Consider the following 23,831-nt stretch of genomic DNA (forward strand, 5'->3'; position numbering starts at 1 on the left):
ACGAGGCGGTGAGAAGTGCGAAGTATCCCGACCAGAGCCTAGCTGAGAGAGCAAGATCCGAGGTATACAGAGACCCACCAGTTCGAAGTCAAGTCCAGTGTCCGACGAGTCGAGTCGAGTCCAGTCCGGTTCAAGTTCAAGTTACCGAGGCCTTCCGTTTCCGAAGCTACCCGGTGAGTACCATTGCTGGGGAGGCATTTCTGACGTGCACATAGGTTGTGCCGGTCGAGACGGGTTTGGGTACACAAATCCGGTCTGCACTGTTTTAGCAGTGTATCTGTACTGTTTAGCAGTATATCAAGTATTCCGAAGTATCAAGAATTAAGCTTGGTGATTAGTTATGCAGACGATCATCATTGTTGTTTCAGTTAAAGGTTTAATGTTAAATGTTTAAATATGTTTAAAAACGTCCTGCATATTGTGGTATGAATGACTGTTCATTATCGTGTTAATTGTATTAAGTCTGTTCAAATTCAAGTATCAGGTCAGTTGGTCAAAAAATAGTATAAGGTCAGTTCTCAATATGCCGCTCTTTTCGAAATTAAGACAGATCACTACTAGAAAAGGGGTTCTCGAAGAAGCCGTTCCTATTCCTCCTAGGGACACTCCAGGGCACTTTATGTATCACAAACATGGCTTAGACGCTATATTATTTCTTGATTTATGGGTAGACTACACCAAGGGATTACCAGAAAGTCAGAGGTGGCCCACAGCGGGAACCTGGGATGCAGAGTGCATCATGAAAGTTGAGGAAGAGTTATGGAAAAGGAAGGTCAGACAGTCACAGAAAGACGCCGTTGAGTTATGGCGTAAAGAATCTCATAGACGCACAGAAAAAGCACGTAGACAGGAAGAAAAGAATAAAGAAAGTTCAAATAAAGTTCGAGAGAATCTATTAATTGAGGAAGGTATCCGAGTGAAATCAGAACAAGTAGACAGACAAAGAAATGCCCTTATGAATGGTATGTATCCCCTTCTAGCCGAAGGATTACCTAAGGCTACTCCAGAAATACCGAAAGACTTGCCACCCCCATTGTTCCCAATAAAGGTACATCCTAAGGGGCATCCTAGAACCGCAGAAGATGTTTTTCTTTCCTCATATTTAGATGACGCAGCTCCCGAATATGCTAATTCCGCCCCACATAGACCGCATACCAGGGAGGTTCAACGCCAAGATCCAGTGCCCGTATCCCTACAGCAACAAATCGAGTCACAAGTTCCGGCAAGCACATCTGTTTCTGCATCCGCTCCTACAGCTACTTCTATAACTGTGTCCACACCTGTAGTTGCTGTGTCACGTTCGACGAATCCTTTCACGCCCGACACCCCAGATGGGGCTACGGGAGGTGCTAGCAACATCTTTTCTACGCCACCCAGAATAAATAAACTTACTTTTCAAGAGTCAGCACATTCACGTACACCGAAACTCATTAGTGCCCGTACGCTGAAGGAACTTCTTATAGATTACAGATATGACCCTGTGCCCGGTAAAGAGGACGAAATGACCCTGGCATCATTGCGTATCAGACGAGCCGCAGTGTATTTAGGAAAGCTACCAGGAATGACTGAGCATCTAGATAAAATATATCATTTTGTCCAAACAGGGCGAGATCCAGAATGTATTAACAGAGCTATGGAATACCAGAAAGTAGAGATACAGGGGGAACTGTTACGTTTCCTCATAAACTGTGTGATCAGAAATCAAGACCGACCGGGGGTAGACCCGGAAGCAATGAAAATTCTTACAAGATGGAGCCAGAATATATCAGAAGGGAGACATGATAAACAGAATTGTATAATAGCCATGTGCCGAAAGATCCGTAAAGAAATAGAACGCCTACACGAAGAGAGATTAGAGGTAGACGAGTTCGAACAAAGCGAGGAAGAAGGGTCAGGACCGCCCACCGGACAGTCGGACACCATAGCCTATGTAGGTAGAGGGAGATCTTGTAATAGTAATAGATGTCTTACTGACTCGATACGTCCGATATGTCCAGATAATAACAGGAATTTCCAAATACCTATAATTAATATAAGGTCTAACGAGCATTCGTTCCAAACCGCCGACAAACTACTCCAAGAACGAAGGGGTTATCATTTTCTCGATTCTATGGATGAACAAGATTTAGCCAGGGCAGCTGTCCATTGGGTGGACAGTCCCGGAAAATATAGTGATGATACAGTAGCACGCACATTTTTGAATCTCACCCCAGACAAACAGAGGTTAGCTGGGATTTATATGATTCAACAACTCATTATACTATATCGGAGTCAGCACTCGGACCCTGGTCCCTTACCTGACATATTGACCGAATTGCTTATGAATAAATGGAGAGGTTCAGGTACCAAATTAATTAAGGAAATTCTAGAATCAAGAAAGCAGTATATTCTTTTTGTATGTTCAGACCATGTCTCATTGCCCGTCAAGGAAAGAACAACGTATCACATGGATAGACAGAATCCCTTACGAGAAGTGCACCCAATAAAAGGCGAGGACAACGAGTTTAAGCGCGTATTTGTATATACGCCGATATCAAAAATAGAATTGTTACAAATGAAAAAAGTGGTACCCAGTCATGACAAAGATCCAGCGGGTTTTCACCGAGAAATTAAGGACATGTTACTCATGGGAGAGTATACCTATCCCGACATTATGACAATATTAAAGGTATTGATGCCTGCTGGCATTTATGAGAAACTCAAGGAAAAAGAGTGGGAGGTAGGAGACCAAAAGATAGAATGGTCAGTGTTAGAAGCAGAAGAAAAGGCCCGAACTGCAGGAGCAGGACTTGGGGATAAAACTAAAGCACTGCCAGGTTTATTAGTACAGGTACTGCCACGTTTATTAACTACGAAAAAGGAAGATTGGGGTACAATTTCAGCCTGTAAACAGAAGCAAGATGAAGACACTAGTGATTACTATGCCCGATTTGAAAAATGTTTTGGTATAAATAGTGGCATAAAAGCAAGTAGCGAATCGTACCCACATCTGTTTGTAACAAAATTAGTAGAAAATGCCCTGCCGCCAGTAAAGAATAGAGTATTAAAATTCGAGAGTACCTGGCAAGGTAACACTCCATCACAAATGTTACAAATGTTACAGTACCATCACAATAGATTAGAGAGGAACAAGAGCATGAACACAGACGCATGAAAGACACGAAAATGAAAATGCTAGTTTCCCAGACAGTTCCAGCTGAAGGACATAAAAGGGGTATGACAAATTCCGATTCAGCAGGACCTGTAAAAGGGACATGCAATTATTGTAAAAAGCCAGGTCATTACGTACACGATTGTCCAGTTTTGAAACATAATATCAGCATAGGTAAAACACAAGAAAGATCACGGCCATTTAGACAAGATCAGAATGAACAAGGAGCTCCGCAGCATGCCCAGGCCATGCCAGCCGCACAACAGCCAATACAGTTTGTGCCAGCTGCACCACCGTTGCCTGCCGCTGCCACACAGACAACAACACGACAAATGTATCAGACCGCACAGTATGAATATCCTGAGTACCAGCGTTACGCATGAACTAGCCTAGAGAGGGAGGTTGACTTACCCCTTATTGAAATCCCAGTAGATCAAGAAGGACCTTATGTACATAGTAAATTATTAGGCCAAGATAGAAAATTTCTACTCGATACAGGGGCAAGTCGAACGACCATAAAACGCAGTGAAGTTCCAGGGGCACCCCTCTCAGGCTCACAGAATATTTCCCTTGGTTTTTCAGGAAAACCTATTGTTAATGAAGTATCACAGCCACTGCCACTTACGATAGGACCTCTGACCCGAACTACAGATTTATTGCTTACTAAATCATGTCCAGAAAATCTGTTAGGAATTAAAACCCTGAAAGCTCTAGGAGCCATAATAGGTTGTTCTCCGGAAGGAGTAAGGTTGTTTTTACGTGATTTTAAAGGCCATTATGTGTCTAGAGACATGGATCCCCGACTACAGACATTACCTACACATCTATGGGCACAAGGCCCTACTGATGTTGGACGCATGAATATCACACCATATCGAGTTACACTAAGGGCAGGAGTGGTGCTACCACGAATGCGACAATACAAGTTACCACCAGATGCTGTAGTGGCTTTACTGCAAATCATTGACGAGCTCATTGCCCAAGGAGTAGTCGTGGAAACAGACTCCAATGTATGTAATTCACCGATAATTCCGATTCTTAAACGAACAGATCCAAAGGCCCCGCCAGTCTATCGATTGGTTATTGATTTGCGCGAGTTAAACAAATGCATTGTGCCACAATTTCCTGTGGTCCCAGATATCTCGTCATTACTGACAGCCATTGATTCCGAAGCAACATTCTTTACTGTAATTGATCTCAAGAATGCCTTTTTCAGCGTCCCAATAGATCCGGAAAGCCAATATTTGTTCGGATTTAGTTTAAATGGACGTAGCTTTAAATTCTCACGCGCACCTCAAGGATTTACAGAAAGCCCCAGCATCTATAGCCAAGCACTGAAACGAGAACTCGACAGTATCCACATGCCAGTAAACACTGCCCTGCTTCAATATGTCGATGATCTGCTGATCACCGCAAGAAGCGAACCGGAATGTGAAAAAGCATCACTGACAGTTTTAAAATTTCTAGCCGAAAAGGGGCACAAGGTGTCCCCTTCTAAGCTGCAATTCTGTGTCCAGCGAGTTGTTTATCTTGGACACTCGCTGTCCAAGGAGGGAAGGCAGCTTACACCCGACCGCATTCAGTTAATAGCTAACATGCCAATGCCCAAGACACAAAAGGAAGTACGGGCTTTCATAGGCCTCACTTCATACTGTAGACAGTGGATCCCTCAGTATGCATTTCTGGCAAAACCACTCATTCAGTTGACAACACAGGAGGCAGCCACATCGACTGTTCTCCCTTGGACTCAAGAACATACACAAGCTTTTGAAAGCTTAAAGAAAGCTTTATGTCAAGCACCTGTTTTAGCAACGCCATGTTACAGAAAACAGTTTACACTCTTTGTTACAGAACGCGAAGGTACTGCCTTGTCAGTACTCACACAGGAACAAGCAGGAGCACACAAACCATGTGCTTATTTTCCTAGTACATTAGATCCCGTAGCTCAGGCTCTGCCTGCGTGCCTGAAATCAGTGGCAGCGACAGCTTTAGCAATCAGACAAAGCGATGCCATAGTGTTAGGACATCCATTGACAGTTCAAGTACCGCACGCAGTAGAGGTTCTTGTAAATAGAACGCAAACACAACACTTGACTATAGCGCGACTTACAGGGTATGAACTTACATTGTTTCAGCCACATATAGAAATCAGACGCTGTAACACATTGAATCCTGCGACACTTTTGCCAGTAACCGGAACAGACCCACTAGCTCATGACTGTATTGAAGTTATTACTATAACGACAAAACCCAGACAAGACTTAACCGATGTCCCATTGTCAGATCCAGACCTGACGTTGTATGTAGATGGTTCATGTATGAGAACAAGTACAGGAGAGTTAGTGGCCGCTTACGCAGTCACAACAGATACTGAAGTCATTGAAACGAATCGCATAAATACTTTGTCAGCTCAAGCCGCAGAGCTCATCGCTCTGACACAAGCCTGTATTCAAGCCACGAATAAAAAAGTCAACATATACACTGATTCACGTTATGCATTCGGAGTTGTACATGACTTCGGCGTGCTGTGGCGAGAGAGAGGTTATTTAACTTCCCACGGTGCCCACATTCAGCACGGACCCCTCATTCATGCTTTATTAGATGCAATACATCGACCCACTACAATATCAATTATGAAATGTAAGGCCCATACGAAGGTTACTGATATCATTTCCCAAGGCAATGATCTAGCCGACAGAACAGCTAAACAGACTGCTCAAACTCAAACCCCCGACATGGCAAAGACAATAGTCCCGACACCGACACATTGTATGACAGTCAAAGATCCTACTCTTGACGTAATTGACATACAGACACATGCTACACAAGACGAAATAAAGAAATGGACTGAATTAGGAGGGATCCAAACGGACCAGGGATGGATGATGAAGGAAAAGTCTGTGTGGTTCCTTCCTGATTCAATGGTCCAAATTATAATTAACACTATACATAGTCCAGCACATCTAGGAGAAAAAGCTATGCTAGACAGCATTCAACACATTTGGTTTAATAAACATTTACGAGCAGCAGCAAAGCAAAAAGTCCGTACCTGTATGATCTGTTGTCAGTTTAACCCAGGAAAAAGCGTTCCCGTAGAACAGGGTGGATTTCATCCTCCTGATCACCCTTTTGAAGTACTCCAGATGGACTATATCCAGATGGAACGATGTCGAGGATTCAAATATGTTCTCGTAGTTGTCTGCGCTCTGTCCCGTTGGACGGAGGCATACCCGGTTTCAGATTACACTGCCCCGACTACTGCCAAACAGTTGGTTCGAGAATTCTTCCCACGATACGGTTTACCACGTGTTGTCTACTCAGATAACGGCCAGCCGTTCTCATCCGAATTAATGAAACATGTTTCACTTCTGTTAGGATATCAGTGGAAATTCCACTGTGTTCGACACCCCGAGGCAGCAGGTCTCGTAGAAAGACATAATCAGATACTGAAAATCAGACTGTCCAAAATATGCAGAGAGAAAGGGGTCGACTGGATAGTAGCATTACCAGTTGCACTCTTTTACATGAGAATGGTAGCACACTCTCGAACAGGGCTATCCCCGTATGAGGTGATCTTCGGCAGACCACCAAATATGTGGGGGACGCCTATTCCACGCAAAATAACTGATGTTGACTGTAATATGCTGACAGATTTCTTGGCTTCCTTGATGTCTGCACTACAATCTTGTCGTTCACAGGTAGCTGCAGCTTTTCCCGACAACACTGAGGTGAAACCCCATGATGTAGTTCCGGGTGATATTGTATTTGTGAGAAATTTCGATCGAAAGACTCCGCTGGAGCCCAGGTGGAAGACACCCAAGTTGGTTCTGCTAACCACAAGGACAGCCGTGAAGATCGAGGGCCGCAAGGGCTGGATTCATTCAAGTCATATCAAGAAATTTCATGGACAATTCTCGGATATAGACATTGTGCCCTGCACTCCCTCACAGACTGATTCAAAACTTCCTTTGGTTGAAAAGACTGAAACCGAACTTTACAAACTAAAGCTTAGGCCCAACAAGTCGAGCAATTTGATTGTTTAAGTCCTCTCTAAGGTGAAGCGGTTGAATTGTCTCTGACATGTATCCCTTGGACCTGAGTAGAAAAAATACCCGGAAAATGTTGAAACGACAGGCGTATTGTAAATCACTGCGTAGCCACTGCATAGTGACATTATTAATTCTGTTTTTATTAAGTCTTTTAATAATTATTACAAGTATGTTGTTGCACATATATTACCCTATTTCTAGACATGTTTATAATGTTGCTGCTGAACATTCTTTTAGTGACTTACCTCCACATGAATTGTCTTATAGACTTGCGCTGCGCAATAACACTTTCATTAGTATGTTACATCATTCCCATCAGACTAGTAATGCCACTAATTGTTGGGTGTGTGGTCGGCTCCCTCCCTATCAGAATTATGAAGGTGTCCTGCCATTCTTTCCACACCCATTTACACATAACGGCTCCTGTGGAGCATGGTTTAGTTTAATCAATTCCATAGATTCAGACACAGCTGTTTACCAAGATCAGTGGGTATGGGGAAATCTGAATCTAGTTTTACTCAAGGTCTGCTACCCTGACAAGGAGGGTCGCCCCAAAAGAACAGGAACTAATCTAGAAAATGAAGTATATGGATTGGGTAATTTTACACCTAATCCCATGATTCTAAATGTCATATCCGAAGTTGAACTAGTCTTACCCACCATGTCAGTATTCCCAGCAAAAGGGGAATTATGTGTAAGAAAGGTTGGTTCCATACATATGGGCCATAGTAAATGCACTACTATAGTAGAATTCAGTGATCAAGGCAAATCTTCATTTAGAGCTTCTCGCCATTCCTACTTTGTATGTGGTCAGACTGCATATATGCGTTTACCTCTAGACTGGGACGGTACCTGCTACATTGCATTCCTTTTGCCACCTGTTTTTCTAGCTCCTCCTGATTATTACAGAAATATTCATTTAGTACACAACAGAGAGCGGAGAGATCTCCCAATTGTCGATTACACTGAAACAGCATGGGAAAAATACACAGATTTCAATAAAGGCATCTTTCCCTATATAGGTACTGTTACTAATAGTAAACTGATACGTAGATTAACTAGAACCCTTGAAGCAGTAGTGAATGAAACTATTTCCGCCCTAGGCAATTTAACAGAAGAGCAGTCTGCTATGCGGATTGTTGTGCTTCAAAATCGTCTTGTCCTTGACGTCATCCTGGCTGATAGGGGCGGAGCTTGTAGGGTCATCGGATCAAGCTGCTGCGTATTCATACCAGAAAATTCGCCATCTGTATATAAAGCCATAACTCGCCTTCATAAGATTGTAAACCAGATACACCAGAACCCAGGCACTTGGACTTGGTCTAGTTGGTTTTGGAGTGTGATATCAGCCTGGGGATGGAGAGTTCTATCCTTCCTAGGTATTGGCCTTCTCATACTATTCAGTTGCTGTCTATGTCTACAATGTGGACCAGCGATCTGTGGTCTGTGTGCCACATCGTGTATTCCACCACCAAGATTTCATTCGTCACGGAAGAAGAAAGAAGAACAAATGATGCTATATGAACAGATCAATGGATTAATGAAGATTGATATCTCTTGAAGGGCAAGTAGGGGACAAGGAGGGAATGTGGAAATATGGATTTTCCCGATCAGTTATGTCCCCTATCTTGGACCCCAACGGTTCTATGAGTATGTCACAAGTACATGTATGTTCCCTCCAGTTCCAGTTATGAAGACGCAAATACATGTGCGTCCAACGTCAACATGTTCTCTGTCAGATCCGCCATGAATAGGCCGGATATTCCATTCCTAAGTACGAAAGGCCACCAACTTTATATGGTTCACTTATGCCATTTTACAGTCCAGGCAAGTAGGCCCGGATTCTGTCATCAAACTCTTCTTGCTTTCTGCCTCTGAAAACTCCAGTCTGAGCCTGCATCTGTGACCATGAACTTTGTCTCATTCTCTGCGCGGCTCACGAAGCCTGACATCAGCCTATTCTCTGCCAAGAACTGTATTCCGCCTTCGAGTTATCTGCTTCCCCCTCAGCCGATGCATTCCTGTCTAGTAGTTTAAGTAAACATTCTTCCAGCTACCGAGCAAAAGGCTCGACTTCTCTGCCCTCATGCAAGTAATTCATAGTCCTGTTACCATGGAATATTTCTACCCCCTCGCATTTAGTGTAGACACTTAGACGCTTGTACACGCACGCACAGTCAGTATAGAATAGATTCTGTCCGAGAGTCCTTCTTTTGTGGATAACATAGTTCTTTAAACATAGGATATTAGATATGATTTGGGACTAGGTTGACTTGACCCCCCAGACTTCTTGTCTCCACATGTAGAGCTAAATGTCAAGTCCCCTTCACCCCCTAGTTACACGTCAATTACACGTCATACTGCTGCGCGCGCATCTATGCCAAGTATTATCTTATAGATCCACCTATAGGTGACATCATAACCAATTATGTTCCTTTTTACTCCTTGTTCCACCCATTTTCGGTTACGCAGACAACTCGTCATTTTCCTTATCAATTGTTACGCCTATTGCATTCGCTTCATTATAATGTATGTACTATAAAAGTCATTTCATGTCAATAATGTATGTACTTCACTTCCTGAACCCCCGTGGTGATGGAACTTGGAGCATCCGATTATAATCGAATATTGGAATAAAGCCCATTCCGAACCTCTAATACCACGGATTCTGCCTCTCATTTTACTGAGCTATTTTATTATGTTTCTGTATCAAATTCAGTCCTGGTAAAGGAAAATTATTTACCACAGTAGGGTGGGAGGTTGGGTACCCACCACGCAGGGAGGCAGGGAGGGGGGAGTTACTGAGGGGGGGGCGGGGGGAGTTATTGTTTCAGGGGTGAGTTATGCTCGAGACCAATGCAGTTCTTTCATAGGCCGAATTAGCCCAGAGGGGTCACTGGGGGACATAGGTGATCAAACCAGTGGTAGACCAGATGTCGACGATGGGTAATCAGACACGCATTACAGTTTGAACGTGGAACGTCAATGGGCTGGGAAACAAAATAAAGTGGACGTTAGTGCTCCAATATTTGAAACGACACGCGCCGGATGTCGTCCTGCTTCAGGAGACGCACCTGCGAGGCAACAGATGCAGGGCCCTCGACAGGTTTGGGTATAAAATGGTGGCCCACTCGGGGTTCACGTCGGGGTCCAGAGGTGTGGGCATCTTAATCCGCAACGCACTGCCCCTAATAATATCGGGCACCTAGGTAGACGACACGGGGTGTCTGGTCGCAGTGGCAGGCAGGTGGGAGGGACGAACCATAGTACTGGGATCCTGCTATGTCCCGCCTGGACTTCACTCCTCAACATACACACGACTGGGTTCTTTCCTGACTGGCCTCCCATGGGGTACCCTCCTGCTGGGCGGGGACACCAACGCTGTAATGGACGCTAACATGGACCTATCGAGTGAGGGGCGGAGTCCCGGGGGGGGGGGGTAGAGGGGGAGTATGGGTTGAGGGACTTCATCTCTTCGTTGGGGCTCAGTGACATATGGCGCACGCATCACCCCACACAGCGACAATACACATTCTTTTCGGCTAGACATGGGTCCTTCTCCCGGTTGGACCACTTTTTCACGAATATTGCCCAGCTGGGCGACTTTGAGGAGCCCCGCATCCTAGCCCGGGGAATTTCCGACCATTCACCGGTGGGGGTGATGATTAAAGGGCCACTGATTAACAGGGCCTCCTTCCCGAGGGTGGACCCGTGGCGCCTCAGAGATGATACTATTAGTGCTCGGCTCCACGAGGGCTCCCAGCGGTATTTTGAGGAAAATAAGGGGTCGGTGGAGTCTTGCATCACGCTCTGGGAGGCCTTCAAAACCGTTCTAAGGGCACAGGCCCAGGCCCTGATAGGGGCAAAAAAGAAAGAAGAGTCCCTGCAGGCCAACCGGCTGGAGGGGGAGATTGAGGAGATGGAGAGGGAGGCCGGTGTATCGCCGGCGCCGGATGCCAGTCACCAGTTGGCTCTCAAACAGAAGGAGCTTCGTGCCCTAGCGGAGGGTGAGGCGCGAGCCTACTCTATCGCAACAGACCGCCTGGAGGCAGACTTCACGGTGGAAGAAATGGGAAAGGCCCTCAATTCCCTCCAGTCTGGGAAGGCGCAGGGACTCAATGGCCTCCCGGTGGAGCTCTTCAAGCGACAGTCCAGTATTATCACGGACCCGCTCCTCCGGATGTACCGAGAAGCGTGGGAGGCGGGCAGGCTTCCGCCTGACCAAAGAGAGGCCACGATTGTGGTGATCCACAAGGCGGGCAAACCAGCCGATCTCTGCTCGTCCTACAGCCCGATCTCACTCATAAATGTCGAACCCAAGGTATTGGCTAAGGCCTTGGCAGATAGGCTGCTATCGGTTCTGCCGGATTTGGTGCACGTGGAACAGTCCGGGTTCATGCCCTGTAGGAGCACCCGACACAATCTACGCCGCCTCTTCGGAGTGCTCTATATGACAGAGGAGGTGGGGGCCGCCCAGACAGCACTGATGGCGCTGGACGCCTCAATGGCTTTTGATAGTATCGAATGGCCCTATCTGTTTATGGTGCTCCGCAGACTGGGATTCGGTCCCGTATTCTGTAGTTGGGTTTGGCTCTTGTACGAACAACCGAGGGTGAGAGTGAACGGGGCGGTGTCTAGAGCCTTTCCGTTACGAAGGGGCACCAGGCAGGGGTGTCCTCTATCCCCCCCCTCCTTTTCGCATTAGCCCTGGAACCGCTGGCACACTGGATAAGGAGGGATAGGTCGTTCTGGGGCCTGGCATTGAGTGATGAGTGGGAGGAGCGTATTTCTCTATATGCAGATGACATTGTGTTATACATGGCCAGGCCCTACCACTCGATCGCACAGGCGCTACACCTCTTTGATTTGTTCGGTAGCTATTCGGGCTACACAATCAATTGGGGAAAGTCAGTGATTTTCCTGCTCTCAGGCCCTCCACCGAGAGTCCCGACTCGGTGTCCCGCTTCCATTGCTGTGGACAGATTCAAATATCTGGGACTCTACATTACACGGGACAGGGCGGAGTTCTTCGCCAGGAACCTGGAACCCCAACTATCGCGTCTTAAAACTGACGTGCACCACTGGAGGTCGCTGCCTCTCTCCCCGATGGGTCGGGCGGCGCTGTTTAAAATGCTCGCATTGGCGCGCCTGCCTTACATCCTGCAGAACACGCCATACCCGATACCAGCGGGGGTGTTGAAGAAGATAGCGCAGGAACTACGTGTCCTGCTCTGGGATGGTGGCAGTCCCAGAATATTGTTGCCCAAGCTGACGAGGGGGGTCTTTGATGGGGGGATGGCCCTTCCGGACGTCAGGCTCTATTACTGGGCCTCCCAGTTACAGGTGGTAAATGGCTGGGTCTACGCGGATCGGTCGGAACCGGCCTACAGAGTGGACCGATGGGTGATGCCGCACGGTAATTGCGAGCCCCTGTTGTATGCCCGTAAACAGGGTAGGGATTGGCCGTCACATACCAGAGTGGTGATTCAATGTTGGAGGGAGGCCAATGAATACTTGGGGTGGTCGGACTCCCTGACGGGACGAACCCCTTTATGGCACGGGGACCTGCTGTCGGACGTGACTAGATTGACAGGGTTTCGGGGCTGGAAGCTCATAGGAATCGAATACCTGGGGGACGTCTGGAAGGGAGACGCTCCGCGGTCTTTTTCTTACCTTGAAAAAGAGTATGACCTACAGGAATCCCAACACTACCACTACCTACGCCTCACCCACGCCCTGCGGACGCACATAAGGTGCGGCACGTCCATCCCAGAGTACTCCCCTCTGGAGGATAGGCTACTCCTGGACCCAATAGCAGGAAAACTCACTTCCACAATATACCGCAAACTCATCAATAACATGACGGACCCCCTGGTCACATTGCGGGAGAGATGGGTGGGGGACATAGGGGAACTGGAGAACGAAGACTGGCAGGACGCCCTGCAGAGCCCAAGGGAGATTGCAATCCGGTGTGGGTTCCGGTTAGTACAGCTTAAGATCCTGCACCGAGTATATTACCCCCGCACCCATCTGTACGCTTGGGGGAGGAGCAGATCGGCCCTTTGTGTACGGGGATGTGGGGAGGAGGGCACCTTCTATCACATCCTATGGGAGTGCCCCCAGATAATCCTGTTTTGGACCAAGGTAGTTGACATAATGACGGCAGTGGTGGGCTCAGTGGTCCCGCTGGAGCCCCGATGGCTGCTATTAATGATTAGGAGCGACTCGGACTGGACTAGACACAAGGAGATTTGGCTGGCCCTAGCGGCGGGGTTGGCGAAGAGGAATATCGCAAGGGACTGGGGCTCGCGGACCCCGCCCAAATGAGACCAATGGGTACGGGATATGGACTGGTGCCAAAGGGCCGAAGAAACTATCTACAAAAGCAGAGGTTGCACCAAAAAATGGCATAAGATATGGGGGACATGGCGGAAATACAGGCAGCCGGGGGGAGGACTGGGACCCTAACAGCTATTGTTATTTGTCTCATCTGTGTCCTTGAAGGTCGGTCATTGTTCAGAGGATGGGTAATTCACTGCATGTATCGTGCTAAATGTCCTGTATTGTTCGATGGTCTGAGCAAAGTTAATAAAAAGATTTATAAAAAAATTAAAAAGAAAAATATGCAACTCATGTTTTCTAATGCTGTTGGACAAAGTATGCCGAATGTTTGAATCAAGGAAACTGACTTTTCTGTGCATCCTGTCACGAGAACACCACCACCTCCACACCCAGGCCTTGGTTCTCTTCTCTTGGACCTCTTCAAATGCGAATAGGCTGGCAGAAGTGGGAGAGCAAGAGCAAATGGGCCTCTAGATGCTTTAGGCAGGGAAAAGGTTACTTTTTAAAGTACTGTTTCCTTAATATTTATCGAAAATTCAACTTCACCACTGAATTGTATTTTTAGCAACTATCAAATATAGTTGTTTTATTGTGTTTCCCAACTGACAGTGAAAATATCTTATCGGGAGTTTTCACTGCAAGAACAACTTTAACATTAAATTCCTACATGGCCTACCATGTACCCTGCCTTACAGGCCTTAGGGTGACATCGATATTTTAAAGTAAGGTTTTGACCTGTCAAAGGGGCTCTTTTGACAATTCAAATTTACAATTTAAACCTGCAACAGCCAGGATAGAAATGGCAGGCCTGCAGCCATGTTTGCGCTGTCACTGCAGTGGATGACACAATGGATGCTGCAGTGCACTACTGATATTTAACTTACAGGCCCTGCATATCCTCTGTACCATATACCAGGGATATACAGGTAAGTTAAATATGCCGCTTTCGTTACATTGAAAGGGGGAACATGCACTTAATGGTTAGCATGGGTAAACACCACCTAGTCCTACAGCCAGCAAAAATATTAGGTGTTCAAAGGGCAAAGAAATCATGGGAAACCTTGCAGAAACGGCAAATTTTCTACAGGGTCACCTATAATGAAGCATAGCACAGGATTGCGGGTGAAATTTCCCTGTCTCTAAAAAAAATGTCGCTCAGTACAAAAGGATTAGGTTACCGGTATCCCTTTCATTACACTATACCCCCTTGTGTTATATGCGTCTTTATTATCGAATTAGTTCGTTGTGAACTCCACATCAACCCCGATTCATAAATAAGTAGTCAGGATAACACTAAGACCTAGGCCCAAAGTCACTGATCAATCGGTCACAGGTGGGGTGGCTGGTAGCCAGCAGACAAACACATGAAGAGAAAACCTTAGATCAATCCCACAGATAGGCGCAGCAACACTACAATGGTCAGGGAGTGTTGTCCAAACAAAGCACAAATGGCCGGAGAGGTATGCGCGCTCCCAAAACACCATAAAGTTAGATGCCACATGAGTTAGAAACATATAGTCAATAAGGACACAGCATATGCAGTGATCACGCGCTCCCATTGCCGGACATCTGGACATATTACTCACTGGCCACATTGTGACAATGCAAGGTCGAGGCCCACCTATAAGTTCCATTAGACAACTAATTTACGACTCCAAAGGCAGCAACATACGTTCCTCACCATACACGGATCACCGGAAATACTTTATTACCTACAATGAACTGTATAAAAGGAGGACACAAACCAATTATAAATTGAGACAGCCCTCAGACCCTGTGCTTGCAACTGTTCTCCCGGCAACTCTGTTTAATTAAACAAACTGTTCCTGTTTTGCCAAATGCCTCTTGTTTTTTCAAAATATTTTATGTTACAGCAATAGTGGTACAATGACGAAAAGCACAAACAGTAGAAATTGGTATTTACGATTACAATGCAAATGTGACTTCAAAATGCAATAACTAGAGAACCGGGTAATGGCTGGAACAGCTCTGCAATCAGGACAAACAGTTGCAGCTAATAGAACACACAGCCACAATAAACGGCAGCCCCTCTGGCACCAGATTGAAGTATGCAGACGTTTGGAAAGCTCCTTACTCCGTTATATTGATCTCCCAAGACCTCATGGTCAGAAGACCGCAAGAATTGTGGTCTATTTTATGGACATGCTTTCTAGCCAATGTCAAGAGGGTTTCGTCTCAACATCAAGCTGCCAATTTGGGGTCTGTACTGCGCTCAAATAAGAAATAATAATAGTAATTCAAACTAGGGGACCACCAGTCTGCAATTTAAAAGGACTGCCCGTAAATTCACTCCAATGTCCATCACTGATGTTTTAATGGACAGCATTTACCCTTTATTTTAGACATTCTGGTAAAAAAAGAGGTTAATTCTGACTGTTAAGATGCTGCAGATTAAAAGTCCAATGCAGGATGTTGAACTCAGTCACAGTATAGGCTGTCACCCTGCACAACAATTATGGAAAAACTGCATCGGCTGAAGAAGCCATTACGAACAGCAGTCCGAAATTAAGGATTGTCCATGTAAATAAAGGAGAGGCGGTCACCCTACCGGAGACAGAAATCACTTTGAATGTGAGACTCATTATTTTAAACTTGCATTTAGAAACAATATAACATAGGCTGCCACAAAATATGCAAAGAATTAGGTTCAAGATAAAATAGTACTTCCAAAGTACAGATTATAGTAATACGTAAACTGTACTTAGTGCAAGCATTTCTTTTAACAACTGTCCATTAAATGTTTATTTCCTAACTTAGGCTGTTAGTGTGTGGGGAAGAGTGGCGGGATTCCTCAAAGTACTCTTACTGCATTTTTCAAGACAACATGCAAAAAAAAATAAAAGATTTCCAAAGTGCTTTTGTTTTATGCACTATTAAAGAGCAAAGGCTGAGTTCATATGGAGTTCATATTTTTATCTGGCAATGTGGATTTCTGTGTTTGCTAAATTGATGTCCTACTGTTCTACACAGTGCATCCGGGATACATTTATAATCTAATGTTGCATTTCCTGGGGGGAAAAAAACGTGCTTAGGAGACTTAAACTGCATTTTTATATTAGACACCCTTGACTGTTGTGGGTCTCATCAGCACATCATGTATGTCACAAAAAGTTAAACGGAGGTTTGCATTGGGTTATTGAATTAAAGTTACCTTAATATTAGGAAATGCTTGGGGGTTTAGATGACTGAAAGATGCCAATTAGGTTGTTCACTCTCATACGCTGCTCAAATGAGGTGCAACTTATCTTTCTGAAACTGCTAAATGTGTTCTTTTGGTTTGGGGATTAATATTTGATTTGTTACTAGCTCTAGTGCTTAGCCTAAGAGAGTAAGTGTATTGCACATTTATACCAAACATCTTATTATGGTGGATTCTCTCCCGAGAACCACTTCAAAGATGCCTTCTGTAGGAATTTGGCTCTGTATATACTATACCAAAATGAGGTATAGTGTGCACAGAGTCCAGTGGAACCCCAAAGGTAGGCAGAGGTAAAAGTAGATGGCACCTCACTCTCTATTTGTGGTAGTGCGGGCAAGCAGTAAGGCTTTATCAGAGGGTAGTGTTAAGCATTTGTTGTACACACTCAGGCAGCAAATGATGTCACAACTCAAAGACTGAACTCAGACCAATTTGTTTCTTTCAAAAATATTATGTAGTTAATTTATTTTTTTAGAGCCAAGCAAGCCTGGTACAGGTAAGTGTAAATGGTACTTTTTAAGGTAGGTTGAACAATACAAGCAAGCTGAATGAAAATGCCTCTGTTACAGGTTTGTAAATCTTTTCGATACAGTGGAAATTGATGATTGGATTACTTTTCAGATTACTTTATGAATTACTTTTTATACTCAGTGTGAAATGGCTAGATATCACACTGGGATATTTCCTCGAGAAAAGGTAAGTTAAGCCGTTTTTGGTTATTGGCAGTTTTCAAGTTCTCCAAACTACACACCATTTAGAACAATTTGCAAGGAAAAACAGTCAATGTATTCCTATGGAGAAGACGTGGTTATCGTTAACAGGTAAGTACTTGGTTGTGGGAGTTGGATTTCTGGGGTTAGACCAGGGTTCCCCCAGGGTCAAGGATGCACTCTCAAACCAACCTCAGCAGCACTAGGGAGGCCGGGTGCTGAGGCCCAATGTGATCCAATGGAGGATAGGGTGCCACCGGTTGGTGGCAGCTCATGAGCAGGCCACAAGGTTGTGGGAGCAAAGTTCTGGTGTTAGGCTCAGGGCATAGGGGGGGATCAGAGTTAGCACACAAAGTGCACCCGCAGCAGCACAGGGGCAGCTGGGTACAGGGTGCTCTTTTGGCACTGGGTGCCCCGTTTTCAATGGGAGTTGCTGGTTTTGGATTTTTGCTGCAGGCTCGGTCCAGGAAGACTTCCAGGAGAAACCAACGGCTGGGCAGGTAAGTTGGAGGGCTCGGGGACGTAGGTGCACTTCGGGTTCTCTTCTCCAGGGAGCAGGGTTGCTGAATGCTAGGTGTCTTTTGAGGTCGGATTTCACCTTACAGGGCCACTCGCAGTTGGGGGGGGTCTCTGTGCAGAGGCTGCAGGTGAAGTTGGGGAGTCCTGGAAGAGTCAACTCACAGTGGACTCGGACTCTGGAGTGCTGGGGACCTCACTGGGACGGGTGGGCCACTTGAACTGGGGCTGTAAGCAACACGTACAGTGGTGGTTCCAGGCGTCGGGTTTTGTTGTCCTCAGCAGGCTCAGAGTCCATCTTGGGAGTTTCTTTTGAACAGAGCTGCTGTTCACAGGAGATCCGGTCTTTGTTGAAGGCACTCAGTCAGGTCACTGGCTGAAAGACAAGGCGACTTTTGGCGCAGAATCGGTGGATACTGCAGAGCTTCACCTAGCCTCCCCCACCTGAGGGGAGGGGTTTGCAGAGGTGGGCACACCTCCTGGCTTGTGCTGATTTTTCCCGCCTGCCTTCCCGCCGAAAAAGGAGAGGAGACAGGAAGGGGGCCAGCTCCTGATAGCAGGAGAGGCTGGGGGGGGGGTTGCATTACAAAGGTGGCAAGGCCCTTGAAGCTCCCCTGTCACAGATGGCCCTTCCTGGCCTGGCGGAGGTGTGACCACCCCTGCCCAAGAAAGTCCCGAAACATATCTCGTGGAGGCAGGCTGGTGTGTACCAGTCAGGGAACCCACCGGAGGATGGTCGTTTTTCAGGGAGCATCTCTAAGATGCCCTCTGAGTGCACTCTTCATTAAATCCAACACTGGCATCATTGTGGGTTTAATGTCCTGAGAAGTTTGATACGAAACCTCTCAGTTTTCACTAAAGCCATTATGGTGCTGTGGAGTTTGTAATGACAAACAGTCAGCACCATATACCCTTAATGGCATTACTGCACTTACAATGTCTAAGAATTGGTTTAGACACTGTAGTGGTACAGGCTCATGCACCTGTACCCTCACCACTGGTATAGTGCACCCAGCTAGAGCAGTGGCTGACCTATGCCAGGGCAGTGTGTTGAAAGCACGGCATACAGGTATGTGTGCCATGTCGACTCTACACTTTGTTCTGCACCAAAACACGCAGCCTGCAATGGCAGTGTGTGTTTGTGTAAAGGTACAGGGTGTCGAAGGGTGACACAATAAGTGCTGCAGCCCTTAGAGACCTTCCCTGGCCACAGTGCCCTTTTTACCCATGGTATCTTCTACAAGAGACAGACATGTGGCCGGAGAGGTGTCAATTGGGGGTACCGCGTACAGTTTTGGGAAAGAACACAGGCCCTGAAAACCTGATTGGCAGGGTCCCAGGGCACATCAAGTCAAAGTGCATCAGTCGTCTGGCAAAAAGGGGGGGGGGTTACTGCAACAGAAACCCAGCTTCCTACACCTTCCTTCTATTATCATACATTTGGTGAATAGGTCTAGCTCATCTTGAATGTTGACCGATGATCTCCTGTGCACCTTAGCCCTCACAGTTTGCAAAGGCCTATATTTGTTCACTAAGTCAGGCTGATAAAGTTAAATGTTGTAGCTCAAATAGTGACAGGAAAATAAATTAACTTGTTGTATATTTTAAGACAGCTAAGATTGAAAGTAACTACTTCCTTGGAATTGTACCTTCTTTCTTTGAATACATTTTGTTCTTAAACACAATGCCAGTTACACTTCTGACACTGTATCACAAAATATACTGATCGCAAAACCAAGGATATAATTCTTACTGCTGACCTTCAATGACCACATAAAAATTGGCTATATTTATCCCCCATTGTCCTCCATTCTGTGATAATTCAAACCAGAGGCATTCAAATAGATCCTGCTCTGCTTTGTAATGTATACAGTGAGAAAAACTTGAGGATGAACATCAGAAGACATCGGCTCCAGCATTCGCAGAATCCTATTTTCCAATGTGTACATTCCTTGCCCATGTATTTTCTCACAGTGCAGGCCTCGAAAAATCAAAATATGTTACTAGACCTGCAGGTCAAGTAACTTGAATAAACTACTCAACCTAACTGTAATGAACTTGACCAGTAAACTGGTCTCAAATTGTGTGATCATTGACAAATATTTTATTTTAAAGAGTTGCCTTTTTCTTCATTCTCATATGAGTGCACCTTTAAATATGAGAGTTCAGCCTTCCTTACAAAACAAAACTCTTTTTTGGGTTAAGTAGACTAAATGTTTGCTCCATGTGCAATAAGAATCTAGCCCACATATAGGGTACACATGATCCCCGACTTGCCTCTCAATTTACTAAAAGCATTGCTATCAGTGCAGAGGCAGGAATGTTTCTTAGTTCATGTTTAAACACTCATTTTTAATAAATATAGTACCTAAGCATGATGTGGTAGCGCACAGTCATTTACAGACCGGAAATGACGAAGAAATTGTCAAAAACCTTCCCACCACCTTGCAGCTTTACTGATAAACTATATAATGTATTAACAATAATCTTTGAAAATTGGTTTTCAGAAAACATTTATCATTTGCACATCATCAATTAATGTGCTCTGATTTATTTTCATCCTATTAAAATATATTTCTCATCATCGCACAGAAGTGCAAAAATGGGCTTTCACAACTACTGTACAGTTGATTTATTAGCTATTTAAATGTGTTTTAGGAAAAACCTGATACCCTACATACTTTCCTTTCAGATTTCGTACAGTAGGTCAGACAGTTCACTTTACAAAATCCTGGAACTCTGTAGTCGAAGAACAAAAAGTAATTGTAAACTGACTTCGGACCTCTGTCTCTGAACACAGAGCAAATGAGACACAATCAAGATTTAAAGGCATCTTTATAACTCCTTTACTTTCTGAATGAACAGAACACGTTCTTTGTCAACTCGCCAGAACGGGCGAGTAAGTCCTAAATATAGCTCTATCAGATAAAATCTGACTTGCCACAGCGAGAGGGTGAGTGGATTTTTCGAGGTCTGCAGTGCTATGAACTAAAGGTTATTGCTTCCTTTTAGTGCAACCTAAGGCTCTTGATATTTTGTACCATGTGTGTCCAGACATTTCTTTTCGCATCCAAACCTTGAGCCGATCACCTGACCTGGCTGGAGTGGTGAAGTAGCATTAGCCTAGTAACAGAAAGGCTGTTTACCTGACTAATATTTATAGAAATACCTAGCATTACACAATCTGCACCTGCAGATAATGTTTCTTGCTACAGTCTTGCATCCTCAAACTGCATGCCACCTCACAAACATCTAGCTGCATCCCCAAAATCCAACATGAAAAACTGACTTTTAATTAAAACTTCCCTATTTTCCCTCTCCATTTTTCTTTAAAATGACCCTCTCATTCTCTGCATGCCTCTCCTCTCTGAGCACAAGCTTCTGTCACATAGATGTGTGCCTTAATCTCTACTATTGTATTTCAGCAAATTGCCCACAACTCATTTTCAAAAACACAACCTCTCTTTCCTCTGAAAGTCAGACTGCTCCAACCCAAAAATACCTAATTAACCACTAACCTTGGGTTCCGAAGCAGCGTGCTTCCCAGAAAAAATCACTGCAAAACCTCGAAATGGGTATTAAGCGCGATTTAAAAACAATTACAATATGTAAATTCAGAAAATTTGCTGCCCAAAAACATTGTGTTTGATATAACAGACTATCATGTTGCTCCACCTGTGAGATGCTAGTCTACTCATAGGATATCCATAACTGACTAATTAATTAGTGCCTTTTTTGTTATGGTATGGGAACAGGAATGTTTCTAAGTTCATGTTTAAAATCTATAACTTTTAATACACGTCCATCAATGCAGTGTGGCAAGACCGTAAGCTCCTTATTATACTGTTGCTGCCAAGATCGATCTGAGGAAAGGGGAAGAATGCTATATAGGATGTATATAATGCTTCAACAAGCCTTTCAGTCAGCACCTGTCAGTCATTGGTCTGTTATTCACATTTTACTTCCACCCTAGAGCAGGGTTTATTAAACTGTGGTCGGGAGACGTGGGTCCGCAACTGCTTTGAAAATTAAATATAATAAACAGATATAGATAGATAGATATATCTCTAACACACAAAATTGAACATTTTAAAACATTCTTTAAATGTGTGAAGAAGTTTGAAATTGGAGGCTATAAATTAAGTTAGTGGCCTCAGATTCAATTGTGAGAGCAGTGCAAGTGCATCAAACAGACTATAGTATGGATGATGAGCAGCCTCAACTTGCATTTAGAAAAGCTCCAACCTTCCCAATAGCATAAAAATGGATTTACTTTTAATTATAATAGTTGGTGTATATTTGATGAACGTTTGTTTCTGTATTTTCTGTGTATTATTTTCCAGGTCAAGTAATCAAAAAAATGCTTAGGCAGAGGTGCCCAGCTACCAGTAATAACTCAGTGAGGGTCCCCAAAATTCAATAAAGATTCAGTGGGGGTCCCCGAGTTCCAGTAATGATTAAGTGGGGGGGGGTCCACAGACGTCAAAAGGTTAACGACCACTTCATATATTTACGCACTGTCTAGGAGTCTATGTTAATCAAAAGAGAGTGCTGTGTCTGGTACCAACATTCATGTTAAAGAAGGAGAATCCCCAAAAAAATGCTCCTTATACCAGTGGTCAAATTTTAACAAGTGTGCATGTGTGTTAGTTTCGAATCTTCAAATTTGTCCAGTTGCATACTGTTAATGTATTATACAGACCAATACCATAAACCTATTTTGAATTGTACTCGTGTTAGACATATATCTATAAAATTGACAATTTGTCTTAAACTTTGTCCTGAATTTTGACCCTCTGTCCAGAATTGTAACACCCACTGTCCAGAATTTGCTCCCATTGCATGTGGTCAACCTACTTCAAACATACCATTGCTTTCAAGCAATCCTCCTTTAGTGGGTAACCTCTCGTTTTTTACCCACATATTAAGATAGTAAAGTGCAGTTCTAGGGAAAGTAATACAAGTCAGACCTACAATACAGTTATAAAAGACGGTTAACGCAACTATGACAGGTGTGACAGACTTGTGCACTCATCACATGTGCCGCCCATGCCCTATGGTACCCCAGCACTCACCCTCGGTCACCTCCAGAACCTTCAGTTGCTCCTCCGCTGCGGCGCGCACCTCGTGGGTAACGGACAGGATGCCACTCAGGGTTTCTAGCAAAGCCTCCTTCAGGCCCTGCTGCAGGGGAGAGCCAAGCCCCATGCCGCCCGGTGCAAAGCTTGCCTGCCAGAAAGGAGGAGCTGCCGAGCCCTCCAAAGAGCCAGCAGCCCCATCCCGGACCTCTCCTAGAGGCAGAGCTGCAGCCATCTTGAAGAGGAGCTGATTCCGAGTGCAGTCATAGACGAGAACTAGGCGGCAGGAAAACGCAACGCGGTTTTCAGTGAAACCTTGCATTACTGTGGATGTGTACCACAGCCTTGACAGAAACGAAACAGACGCTTAAAGTAATGGGCAAATATTTTACACAAATTGAAAAAATAAAATCTTACCAAGAGAATAGCTTGTAATTAGAAAATAATACGAAATGTAAGAGCTTTTTTGCAACAATGTATTGTTTCCCTTTGACATTGCAGCTTTGGAAAAACAAATTCCAGTTCCTCTGTGACCAATCTGTTTACGACAATTTTTGGAAGGGGTACGCCCTGTGACCAGGTCATCTAGATTGCTCTTCGAGTGTCTTTGGGAGTGGGGCTGACACATCTATTACTGAAGGGGCGCTTTTCGAATGTGAGGTTTAATGCGTGATTTCATAAAATATTCAAACACTAACCTCCTATTTCAGAAATTTACAAAACTCTAATTATTTTCAATATTATCAAAACTATTATTTAATTTGC

At 44.8% G+C, this 23,831-nt stretch overlaps 1 protein-coding gene across 1 annotated transcript in view; it reads right to left on the reverse strand.

Moving 5' to 3' along the window:
- Window positions 1–23,301, reverse strand: part of LOC146866927 (importin-9-like) — an 80,911-nt gene extending 57,610 nt beyond the window's left edge. The window contains exon 1 of the mRNA XM_085618324.1: window positions 23,064–23,301. Coding sequence (XP_085474450.1) covers window positions 23,064–23,301 — 238 coding nt within the window. The remainder of the gene's footprint in view (window positions 1–23,063) is intronic.
- Between the last annotated feature and the right edge of the window lie 530 nt (window positions 23,302–23,831).

This window comes from Triturus cristatus, chromosome 1_2, assembly GCF_964204655.1.
Source record: "Triturus cristatus chromosome 1_2, aTriCri1.1, whole genome shotgun sequence".
Lineage (NCBI taxonomy): Eukaryota > Metazoa > Chordata > Amphibia > Caudata > Salamandridae > Triturus > Triturus cristatus.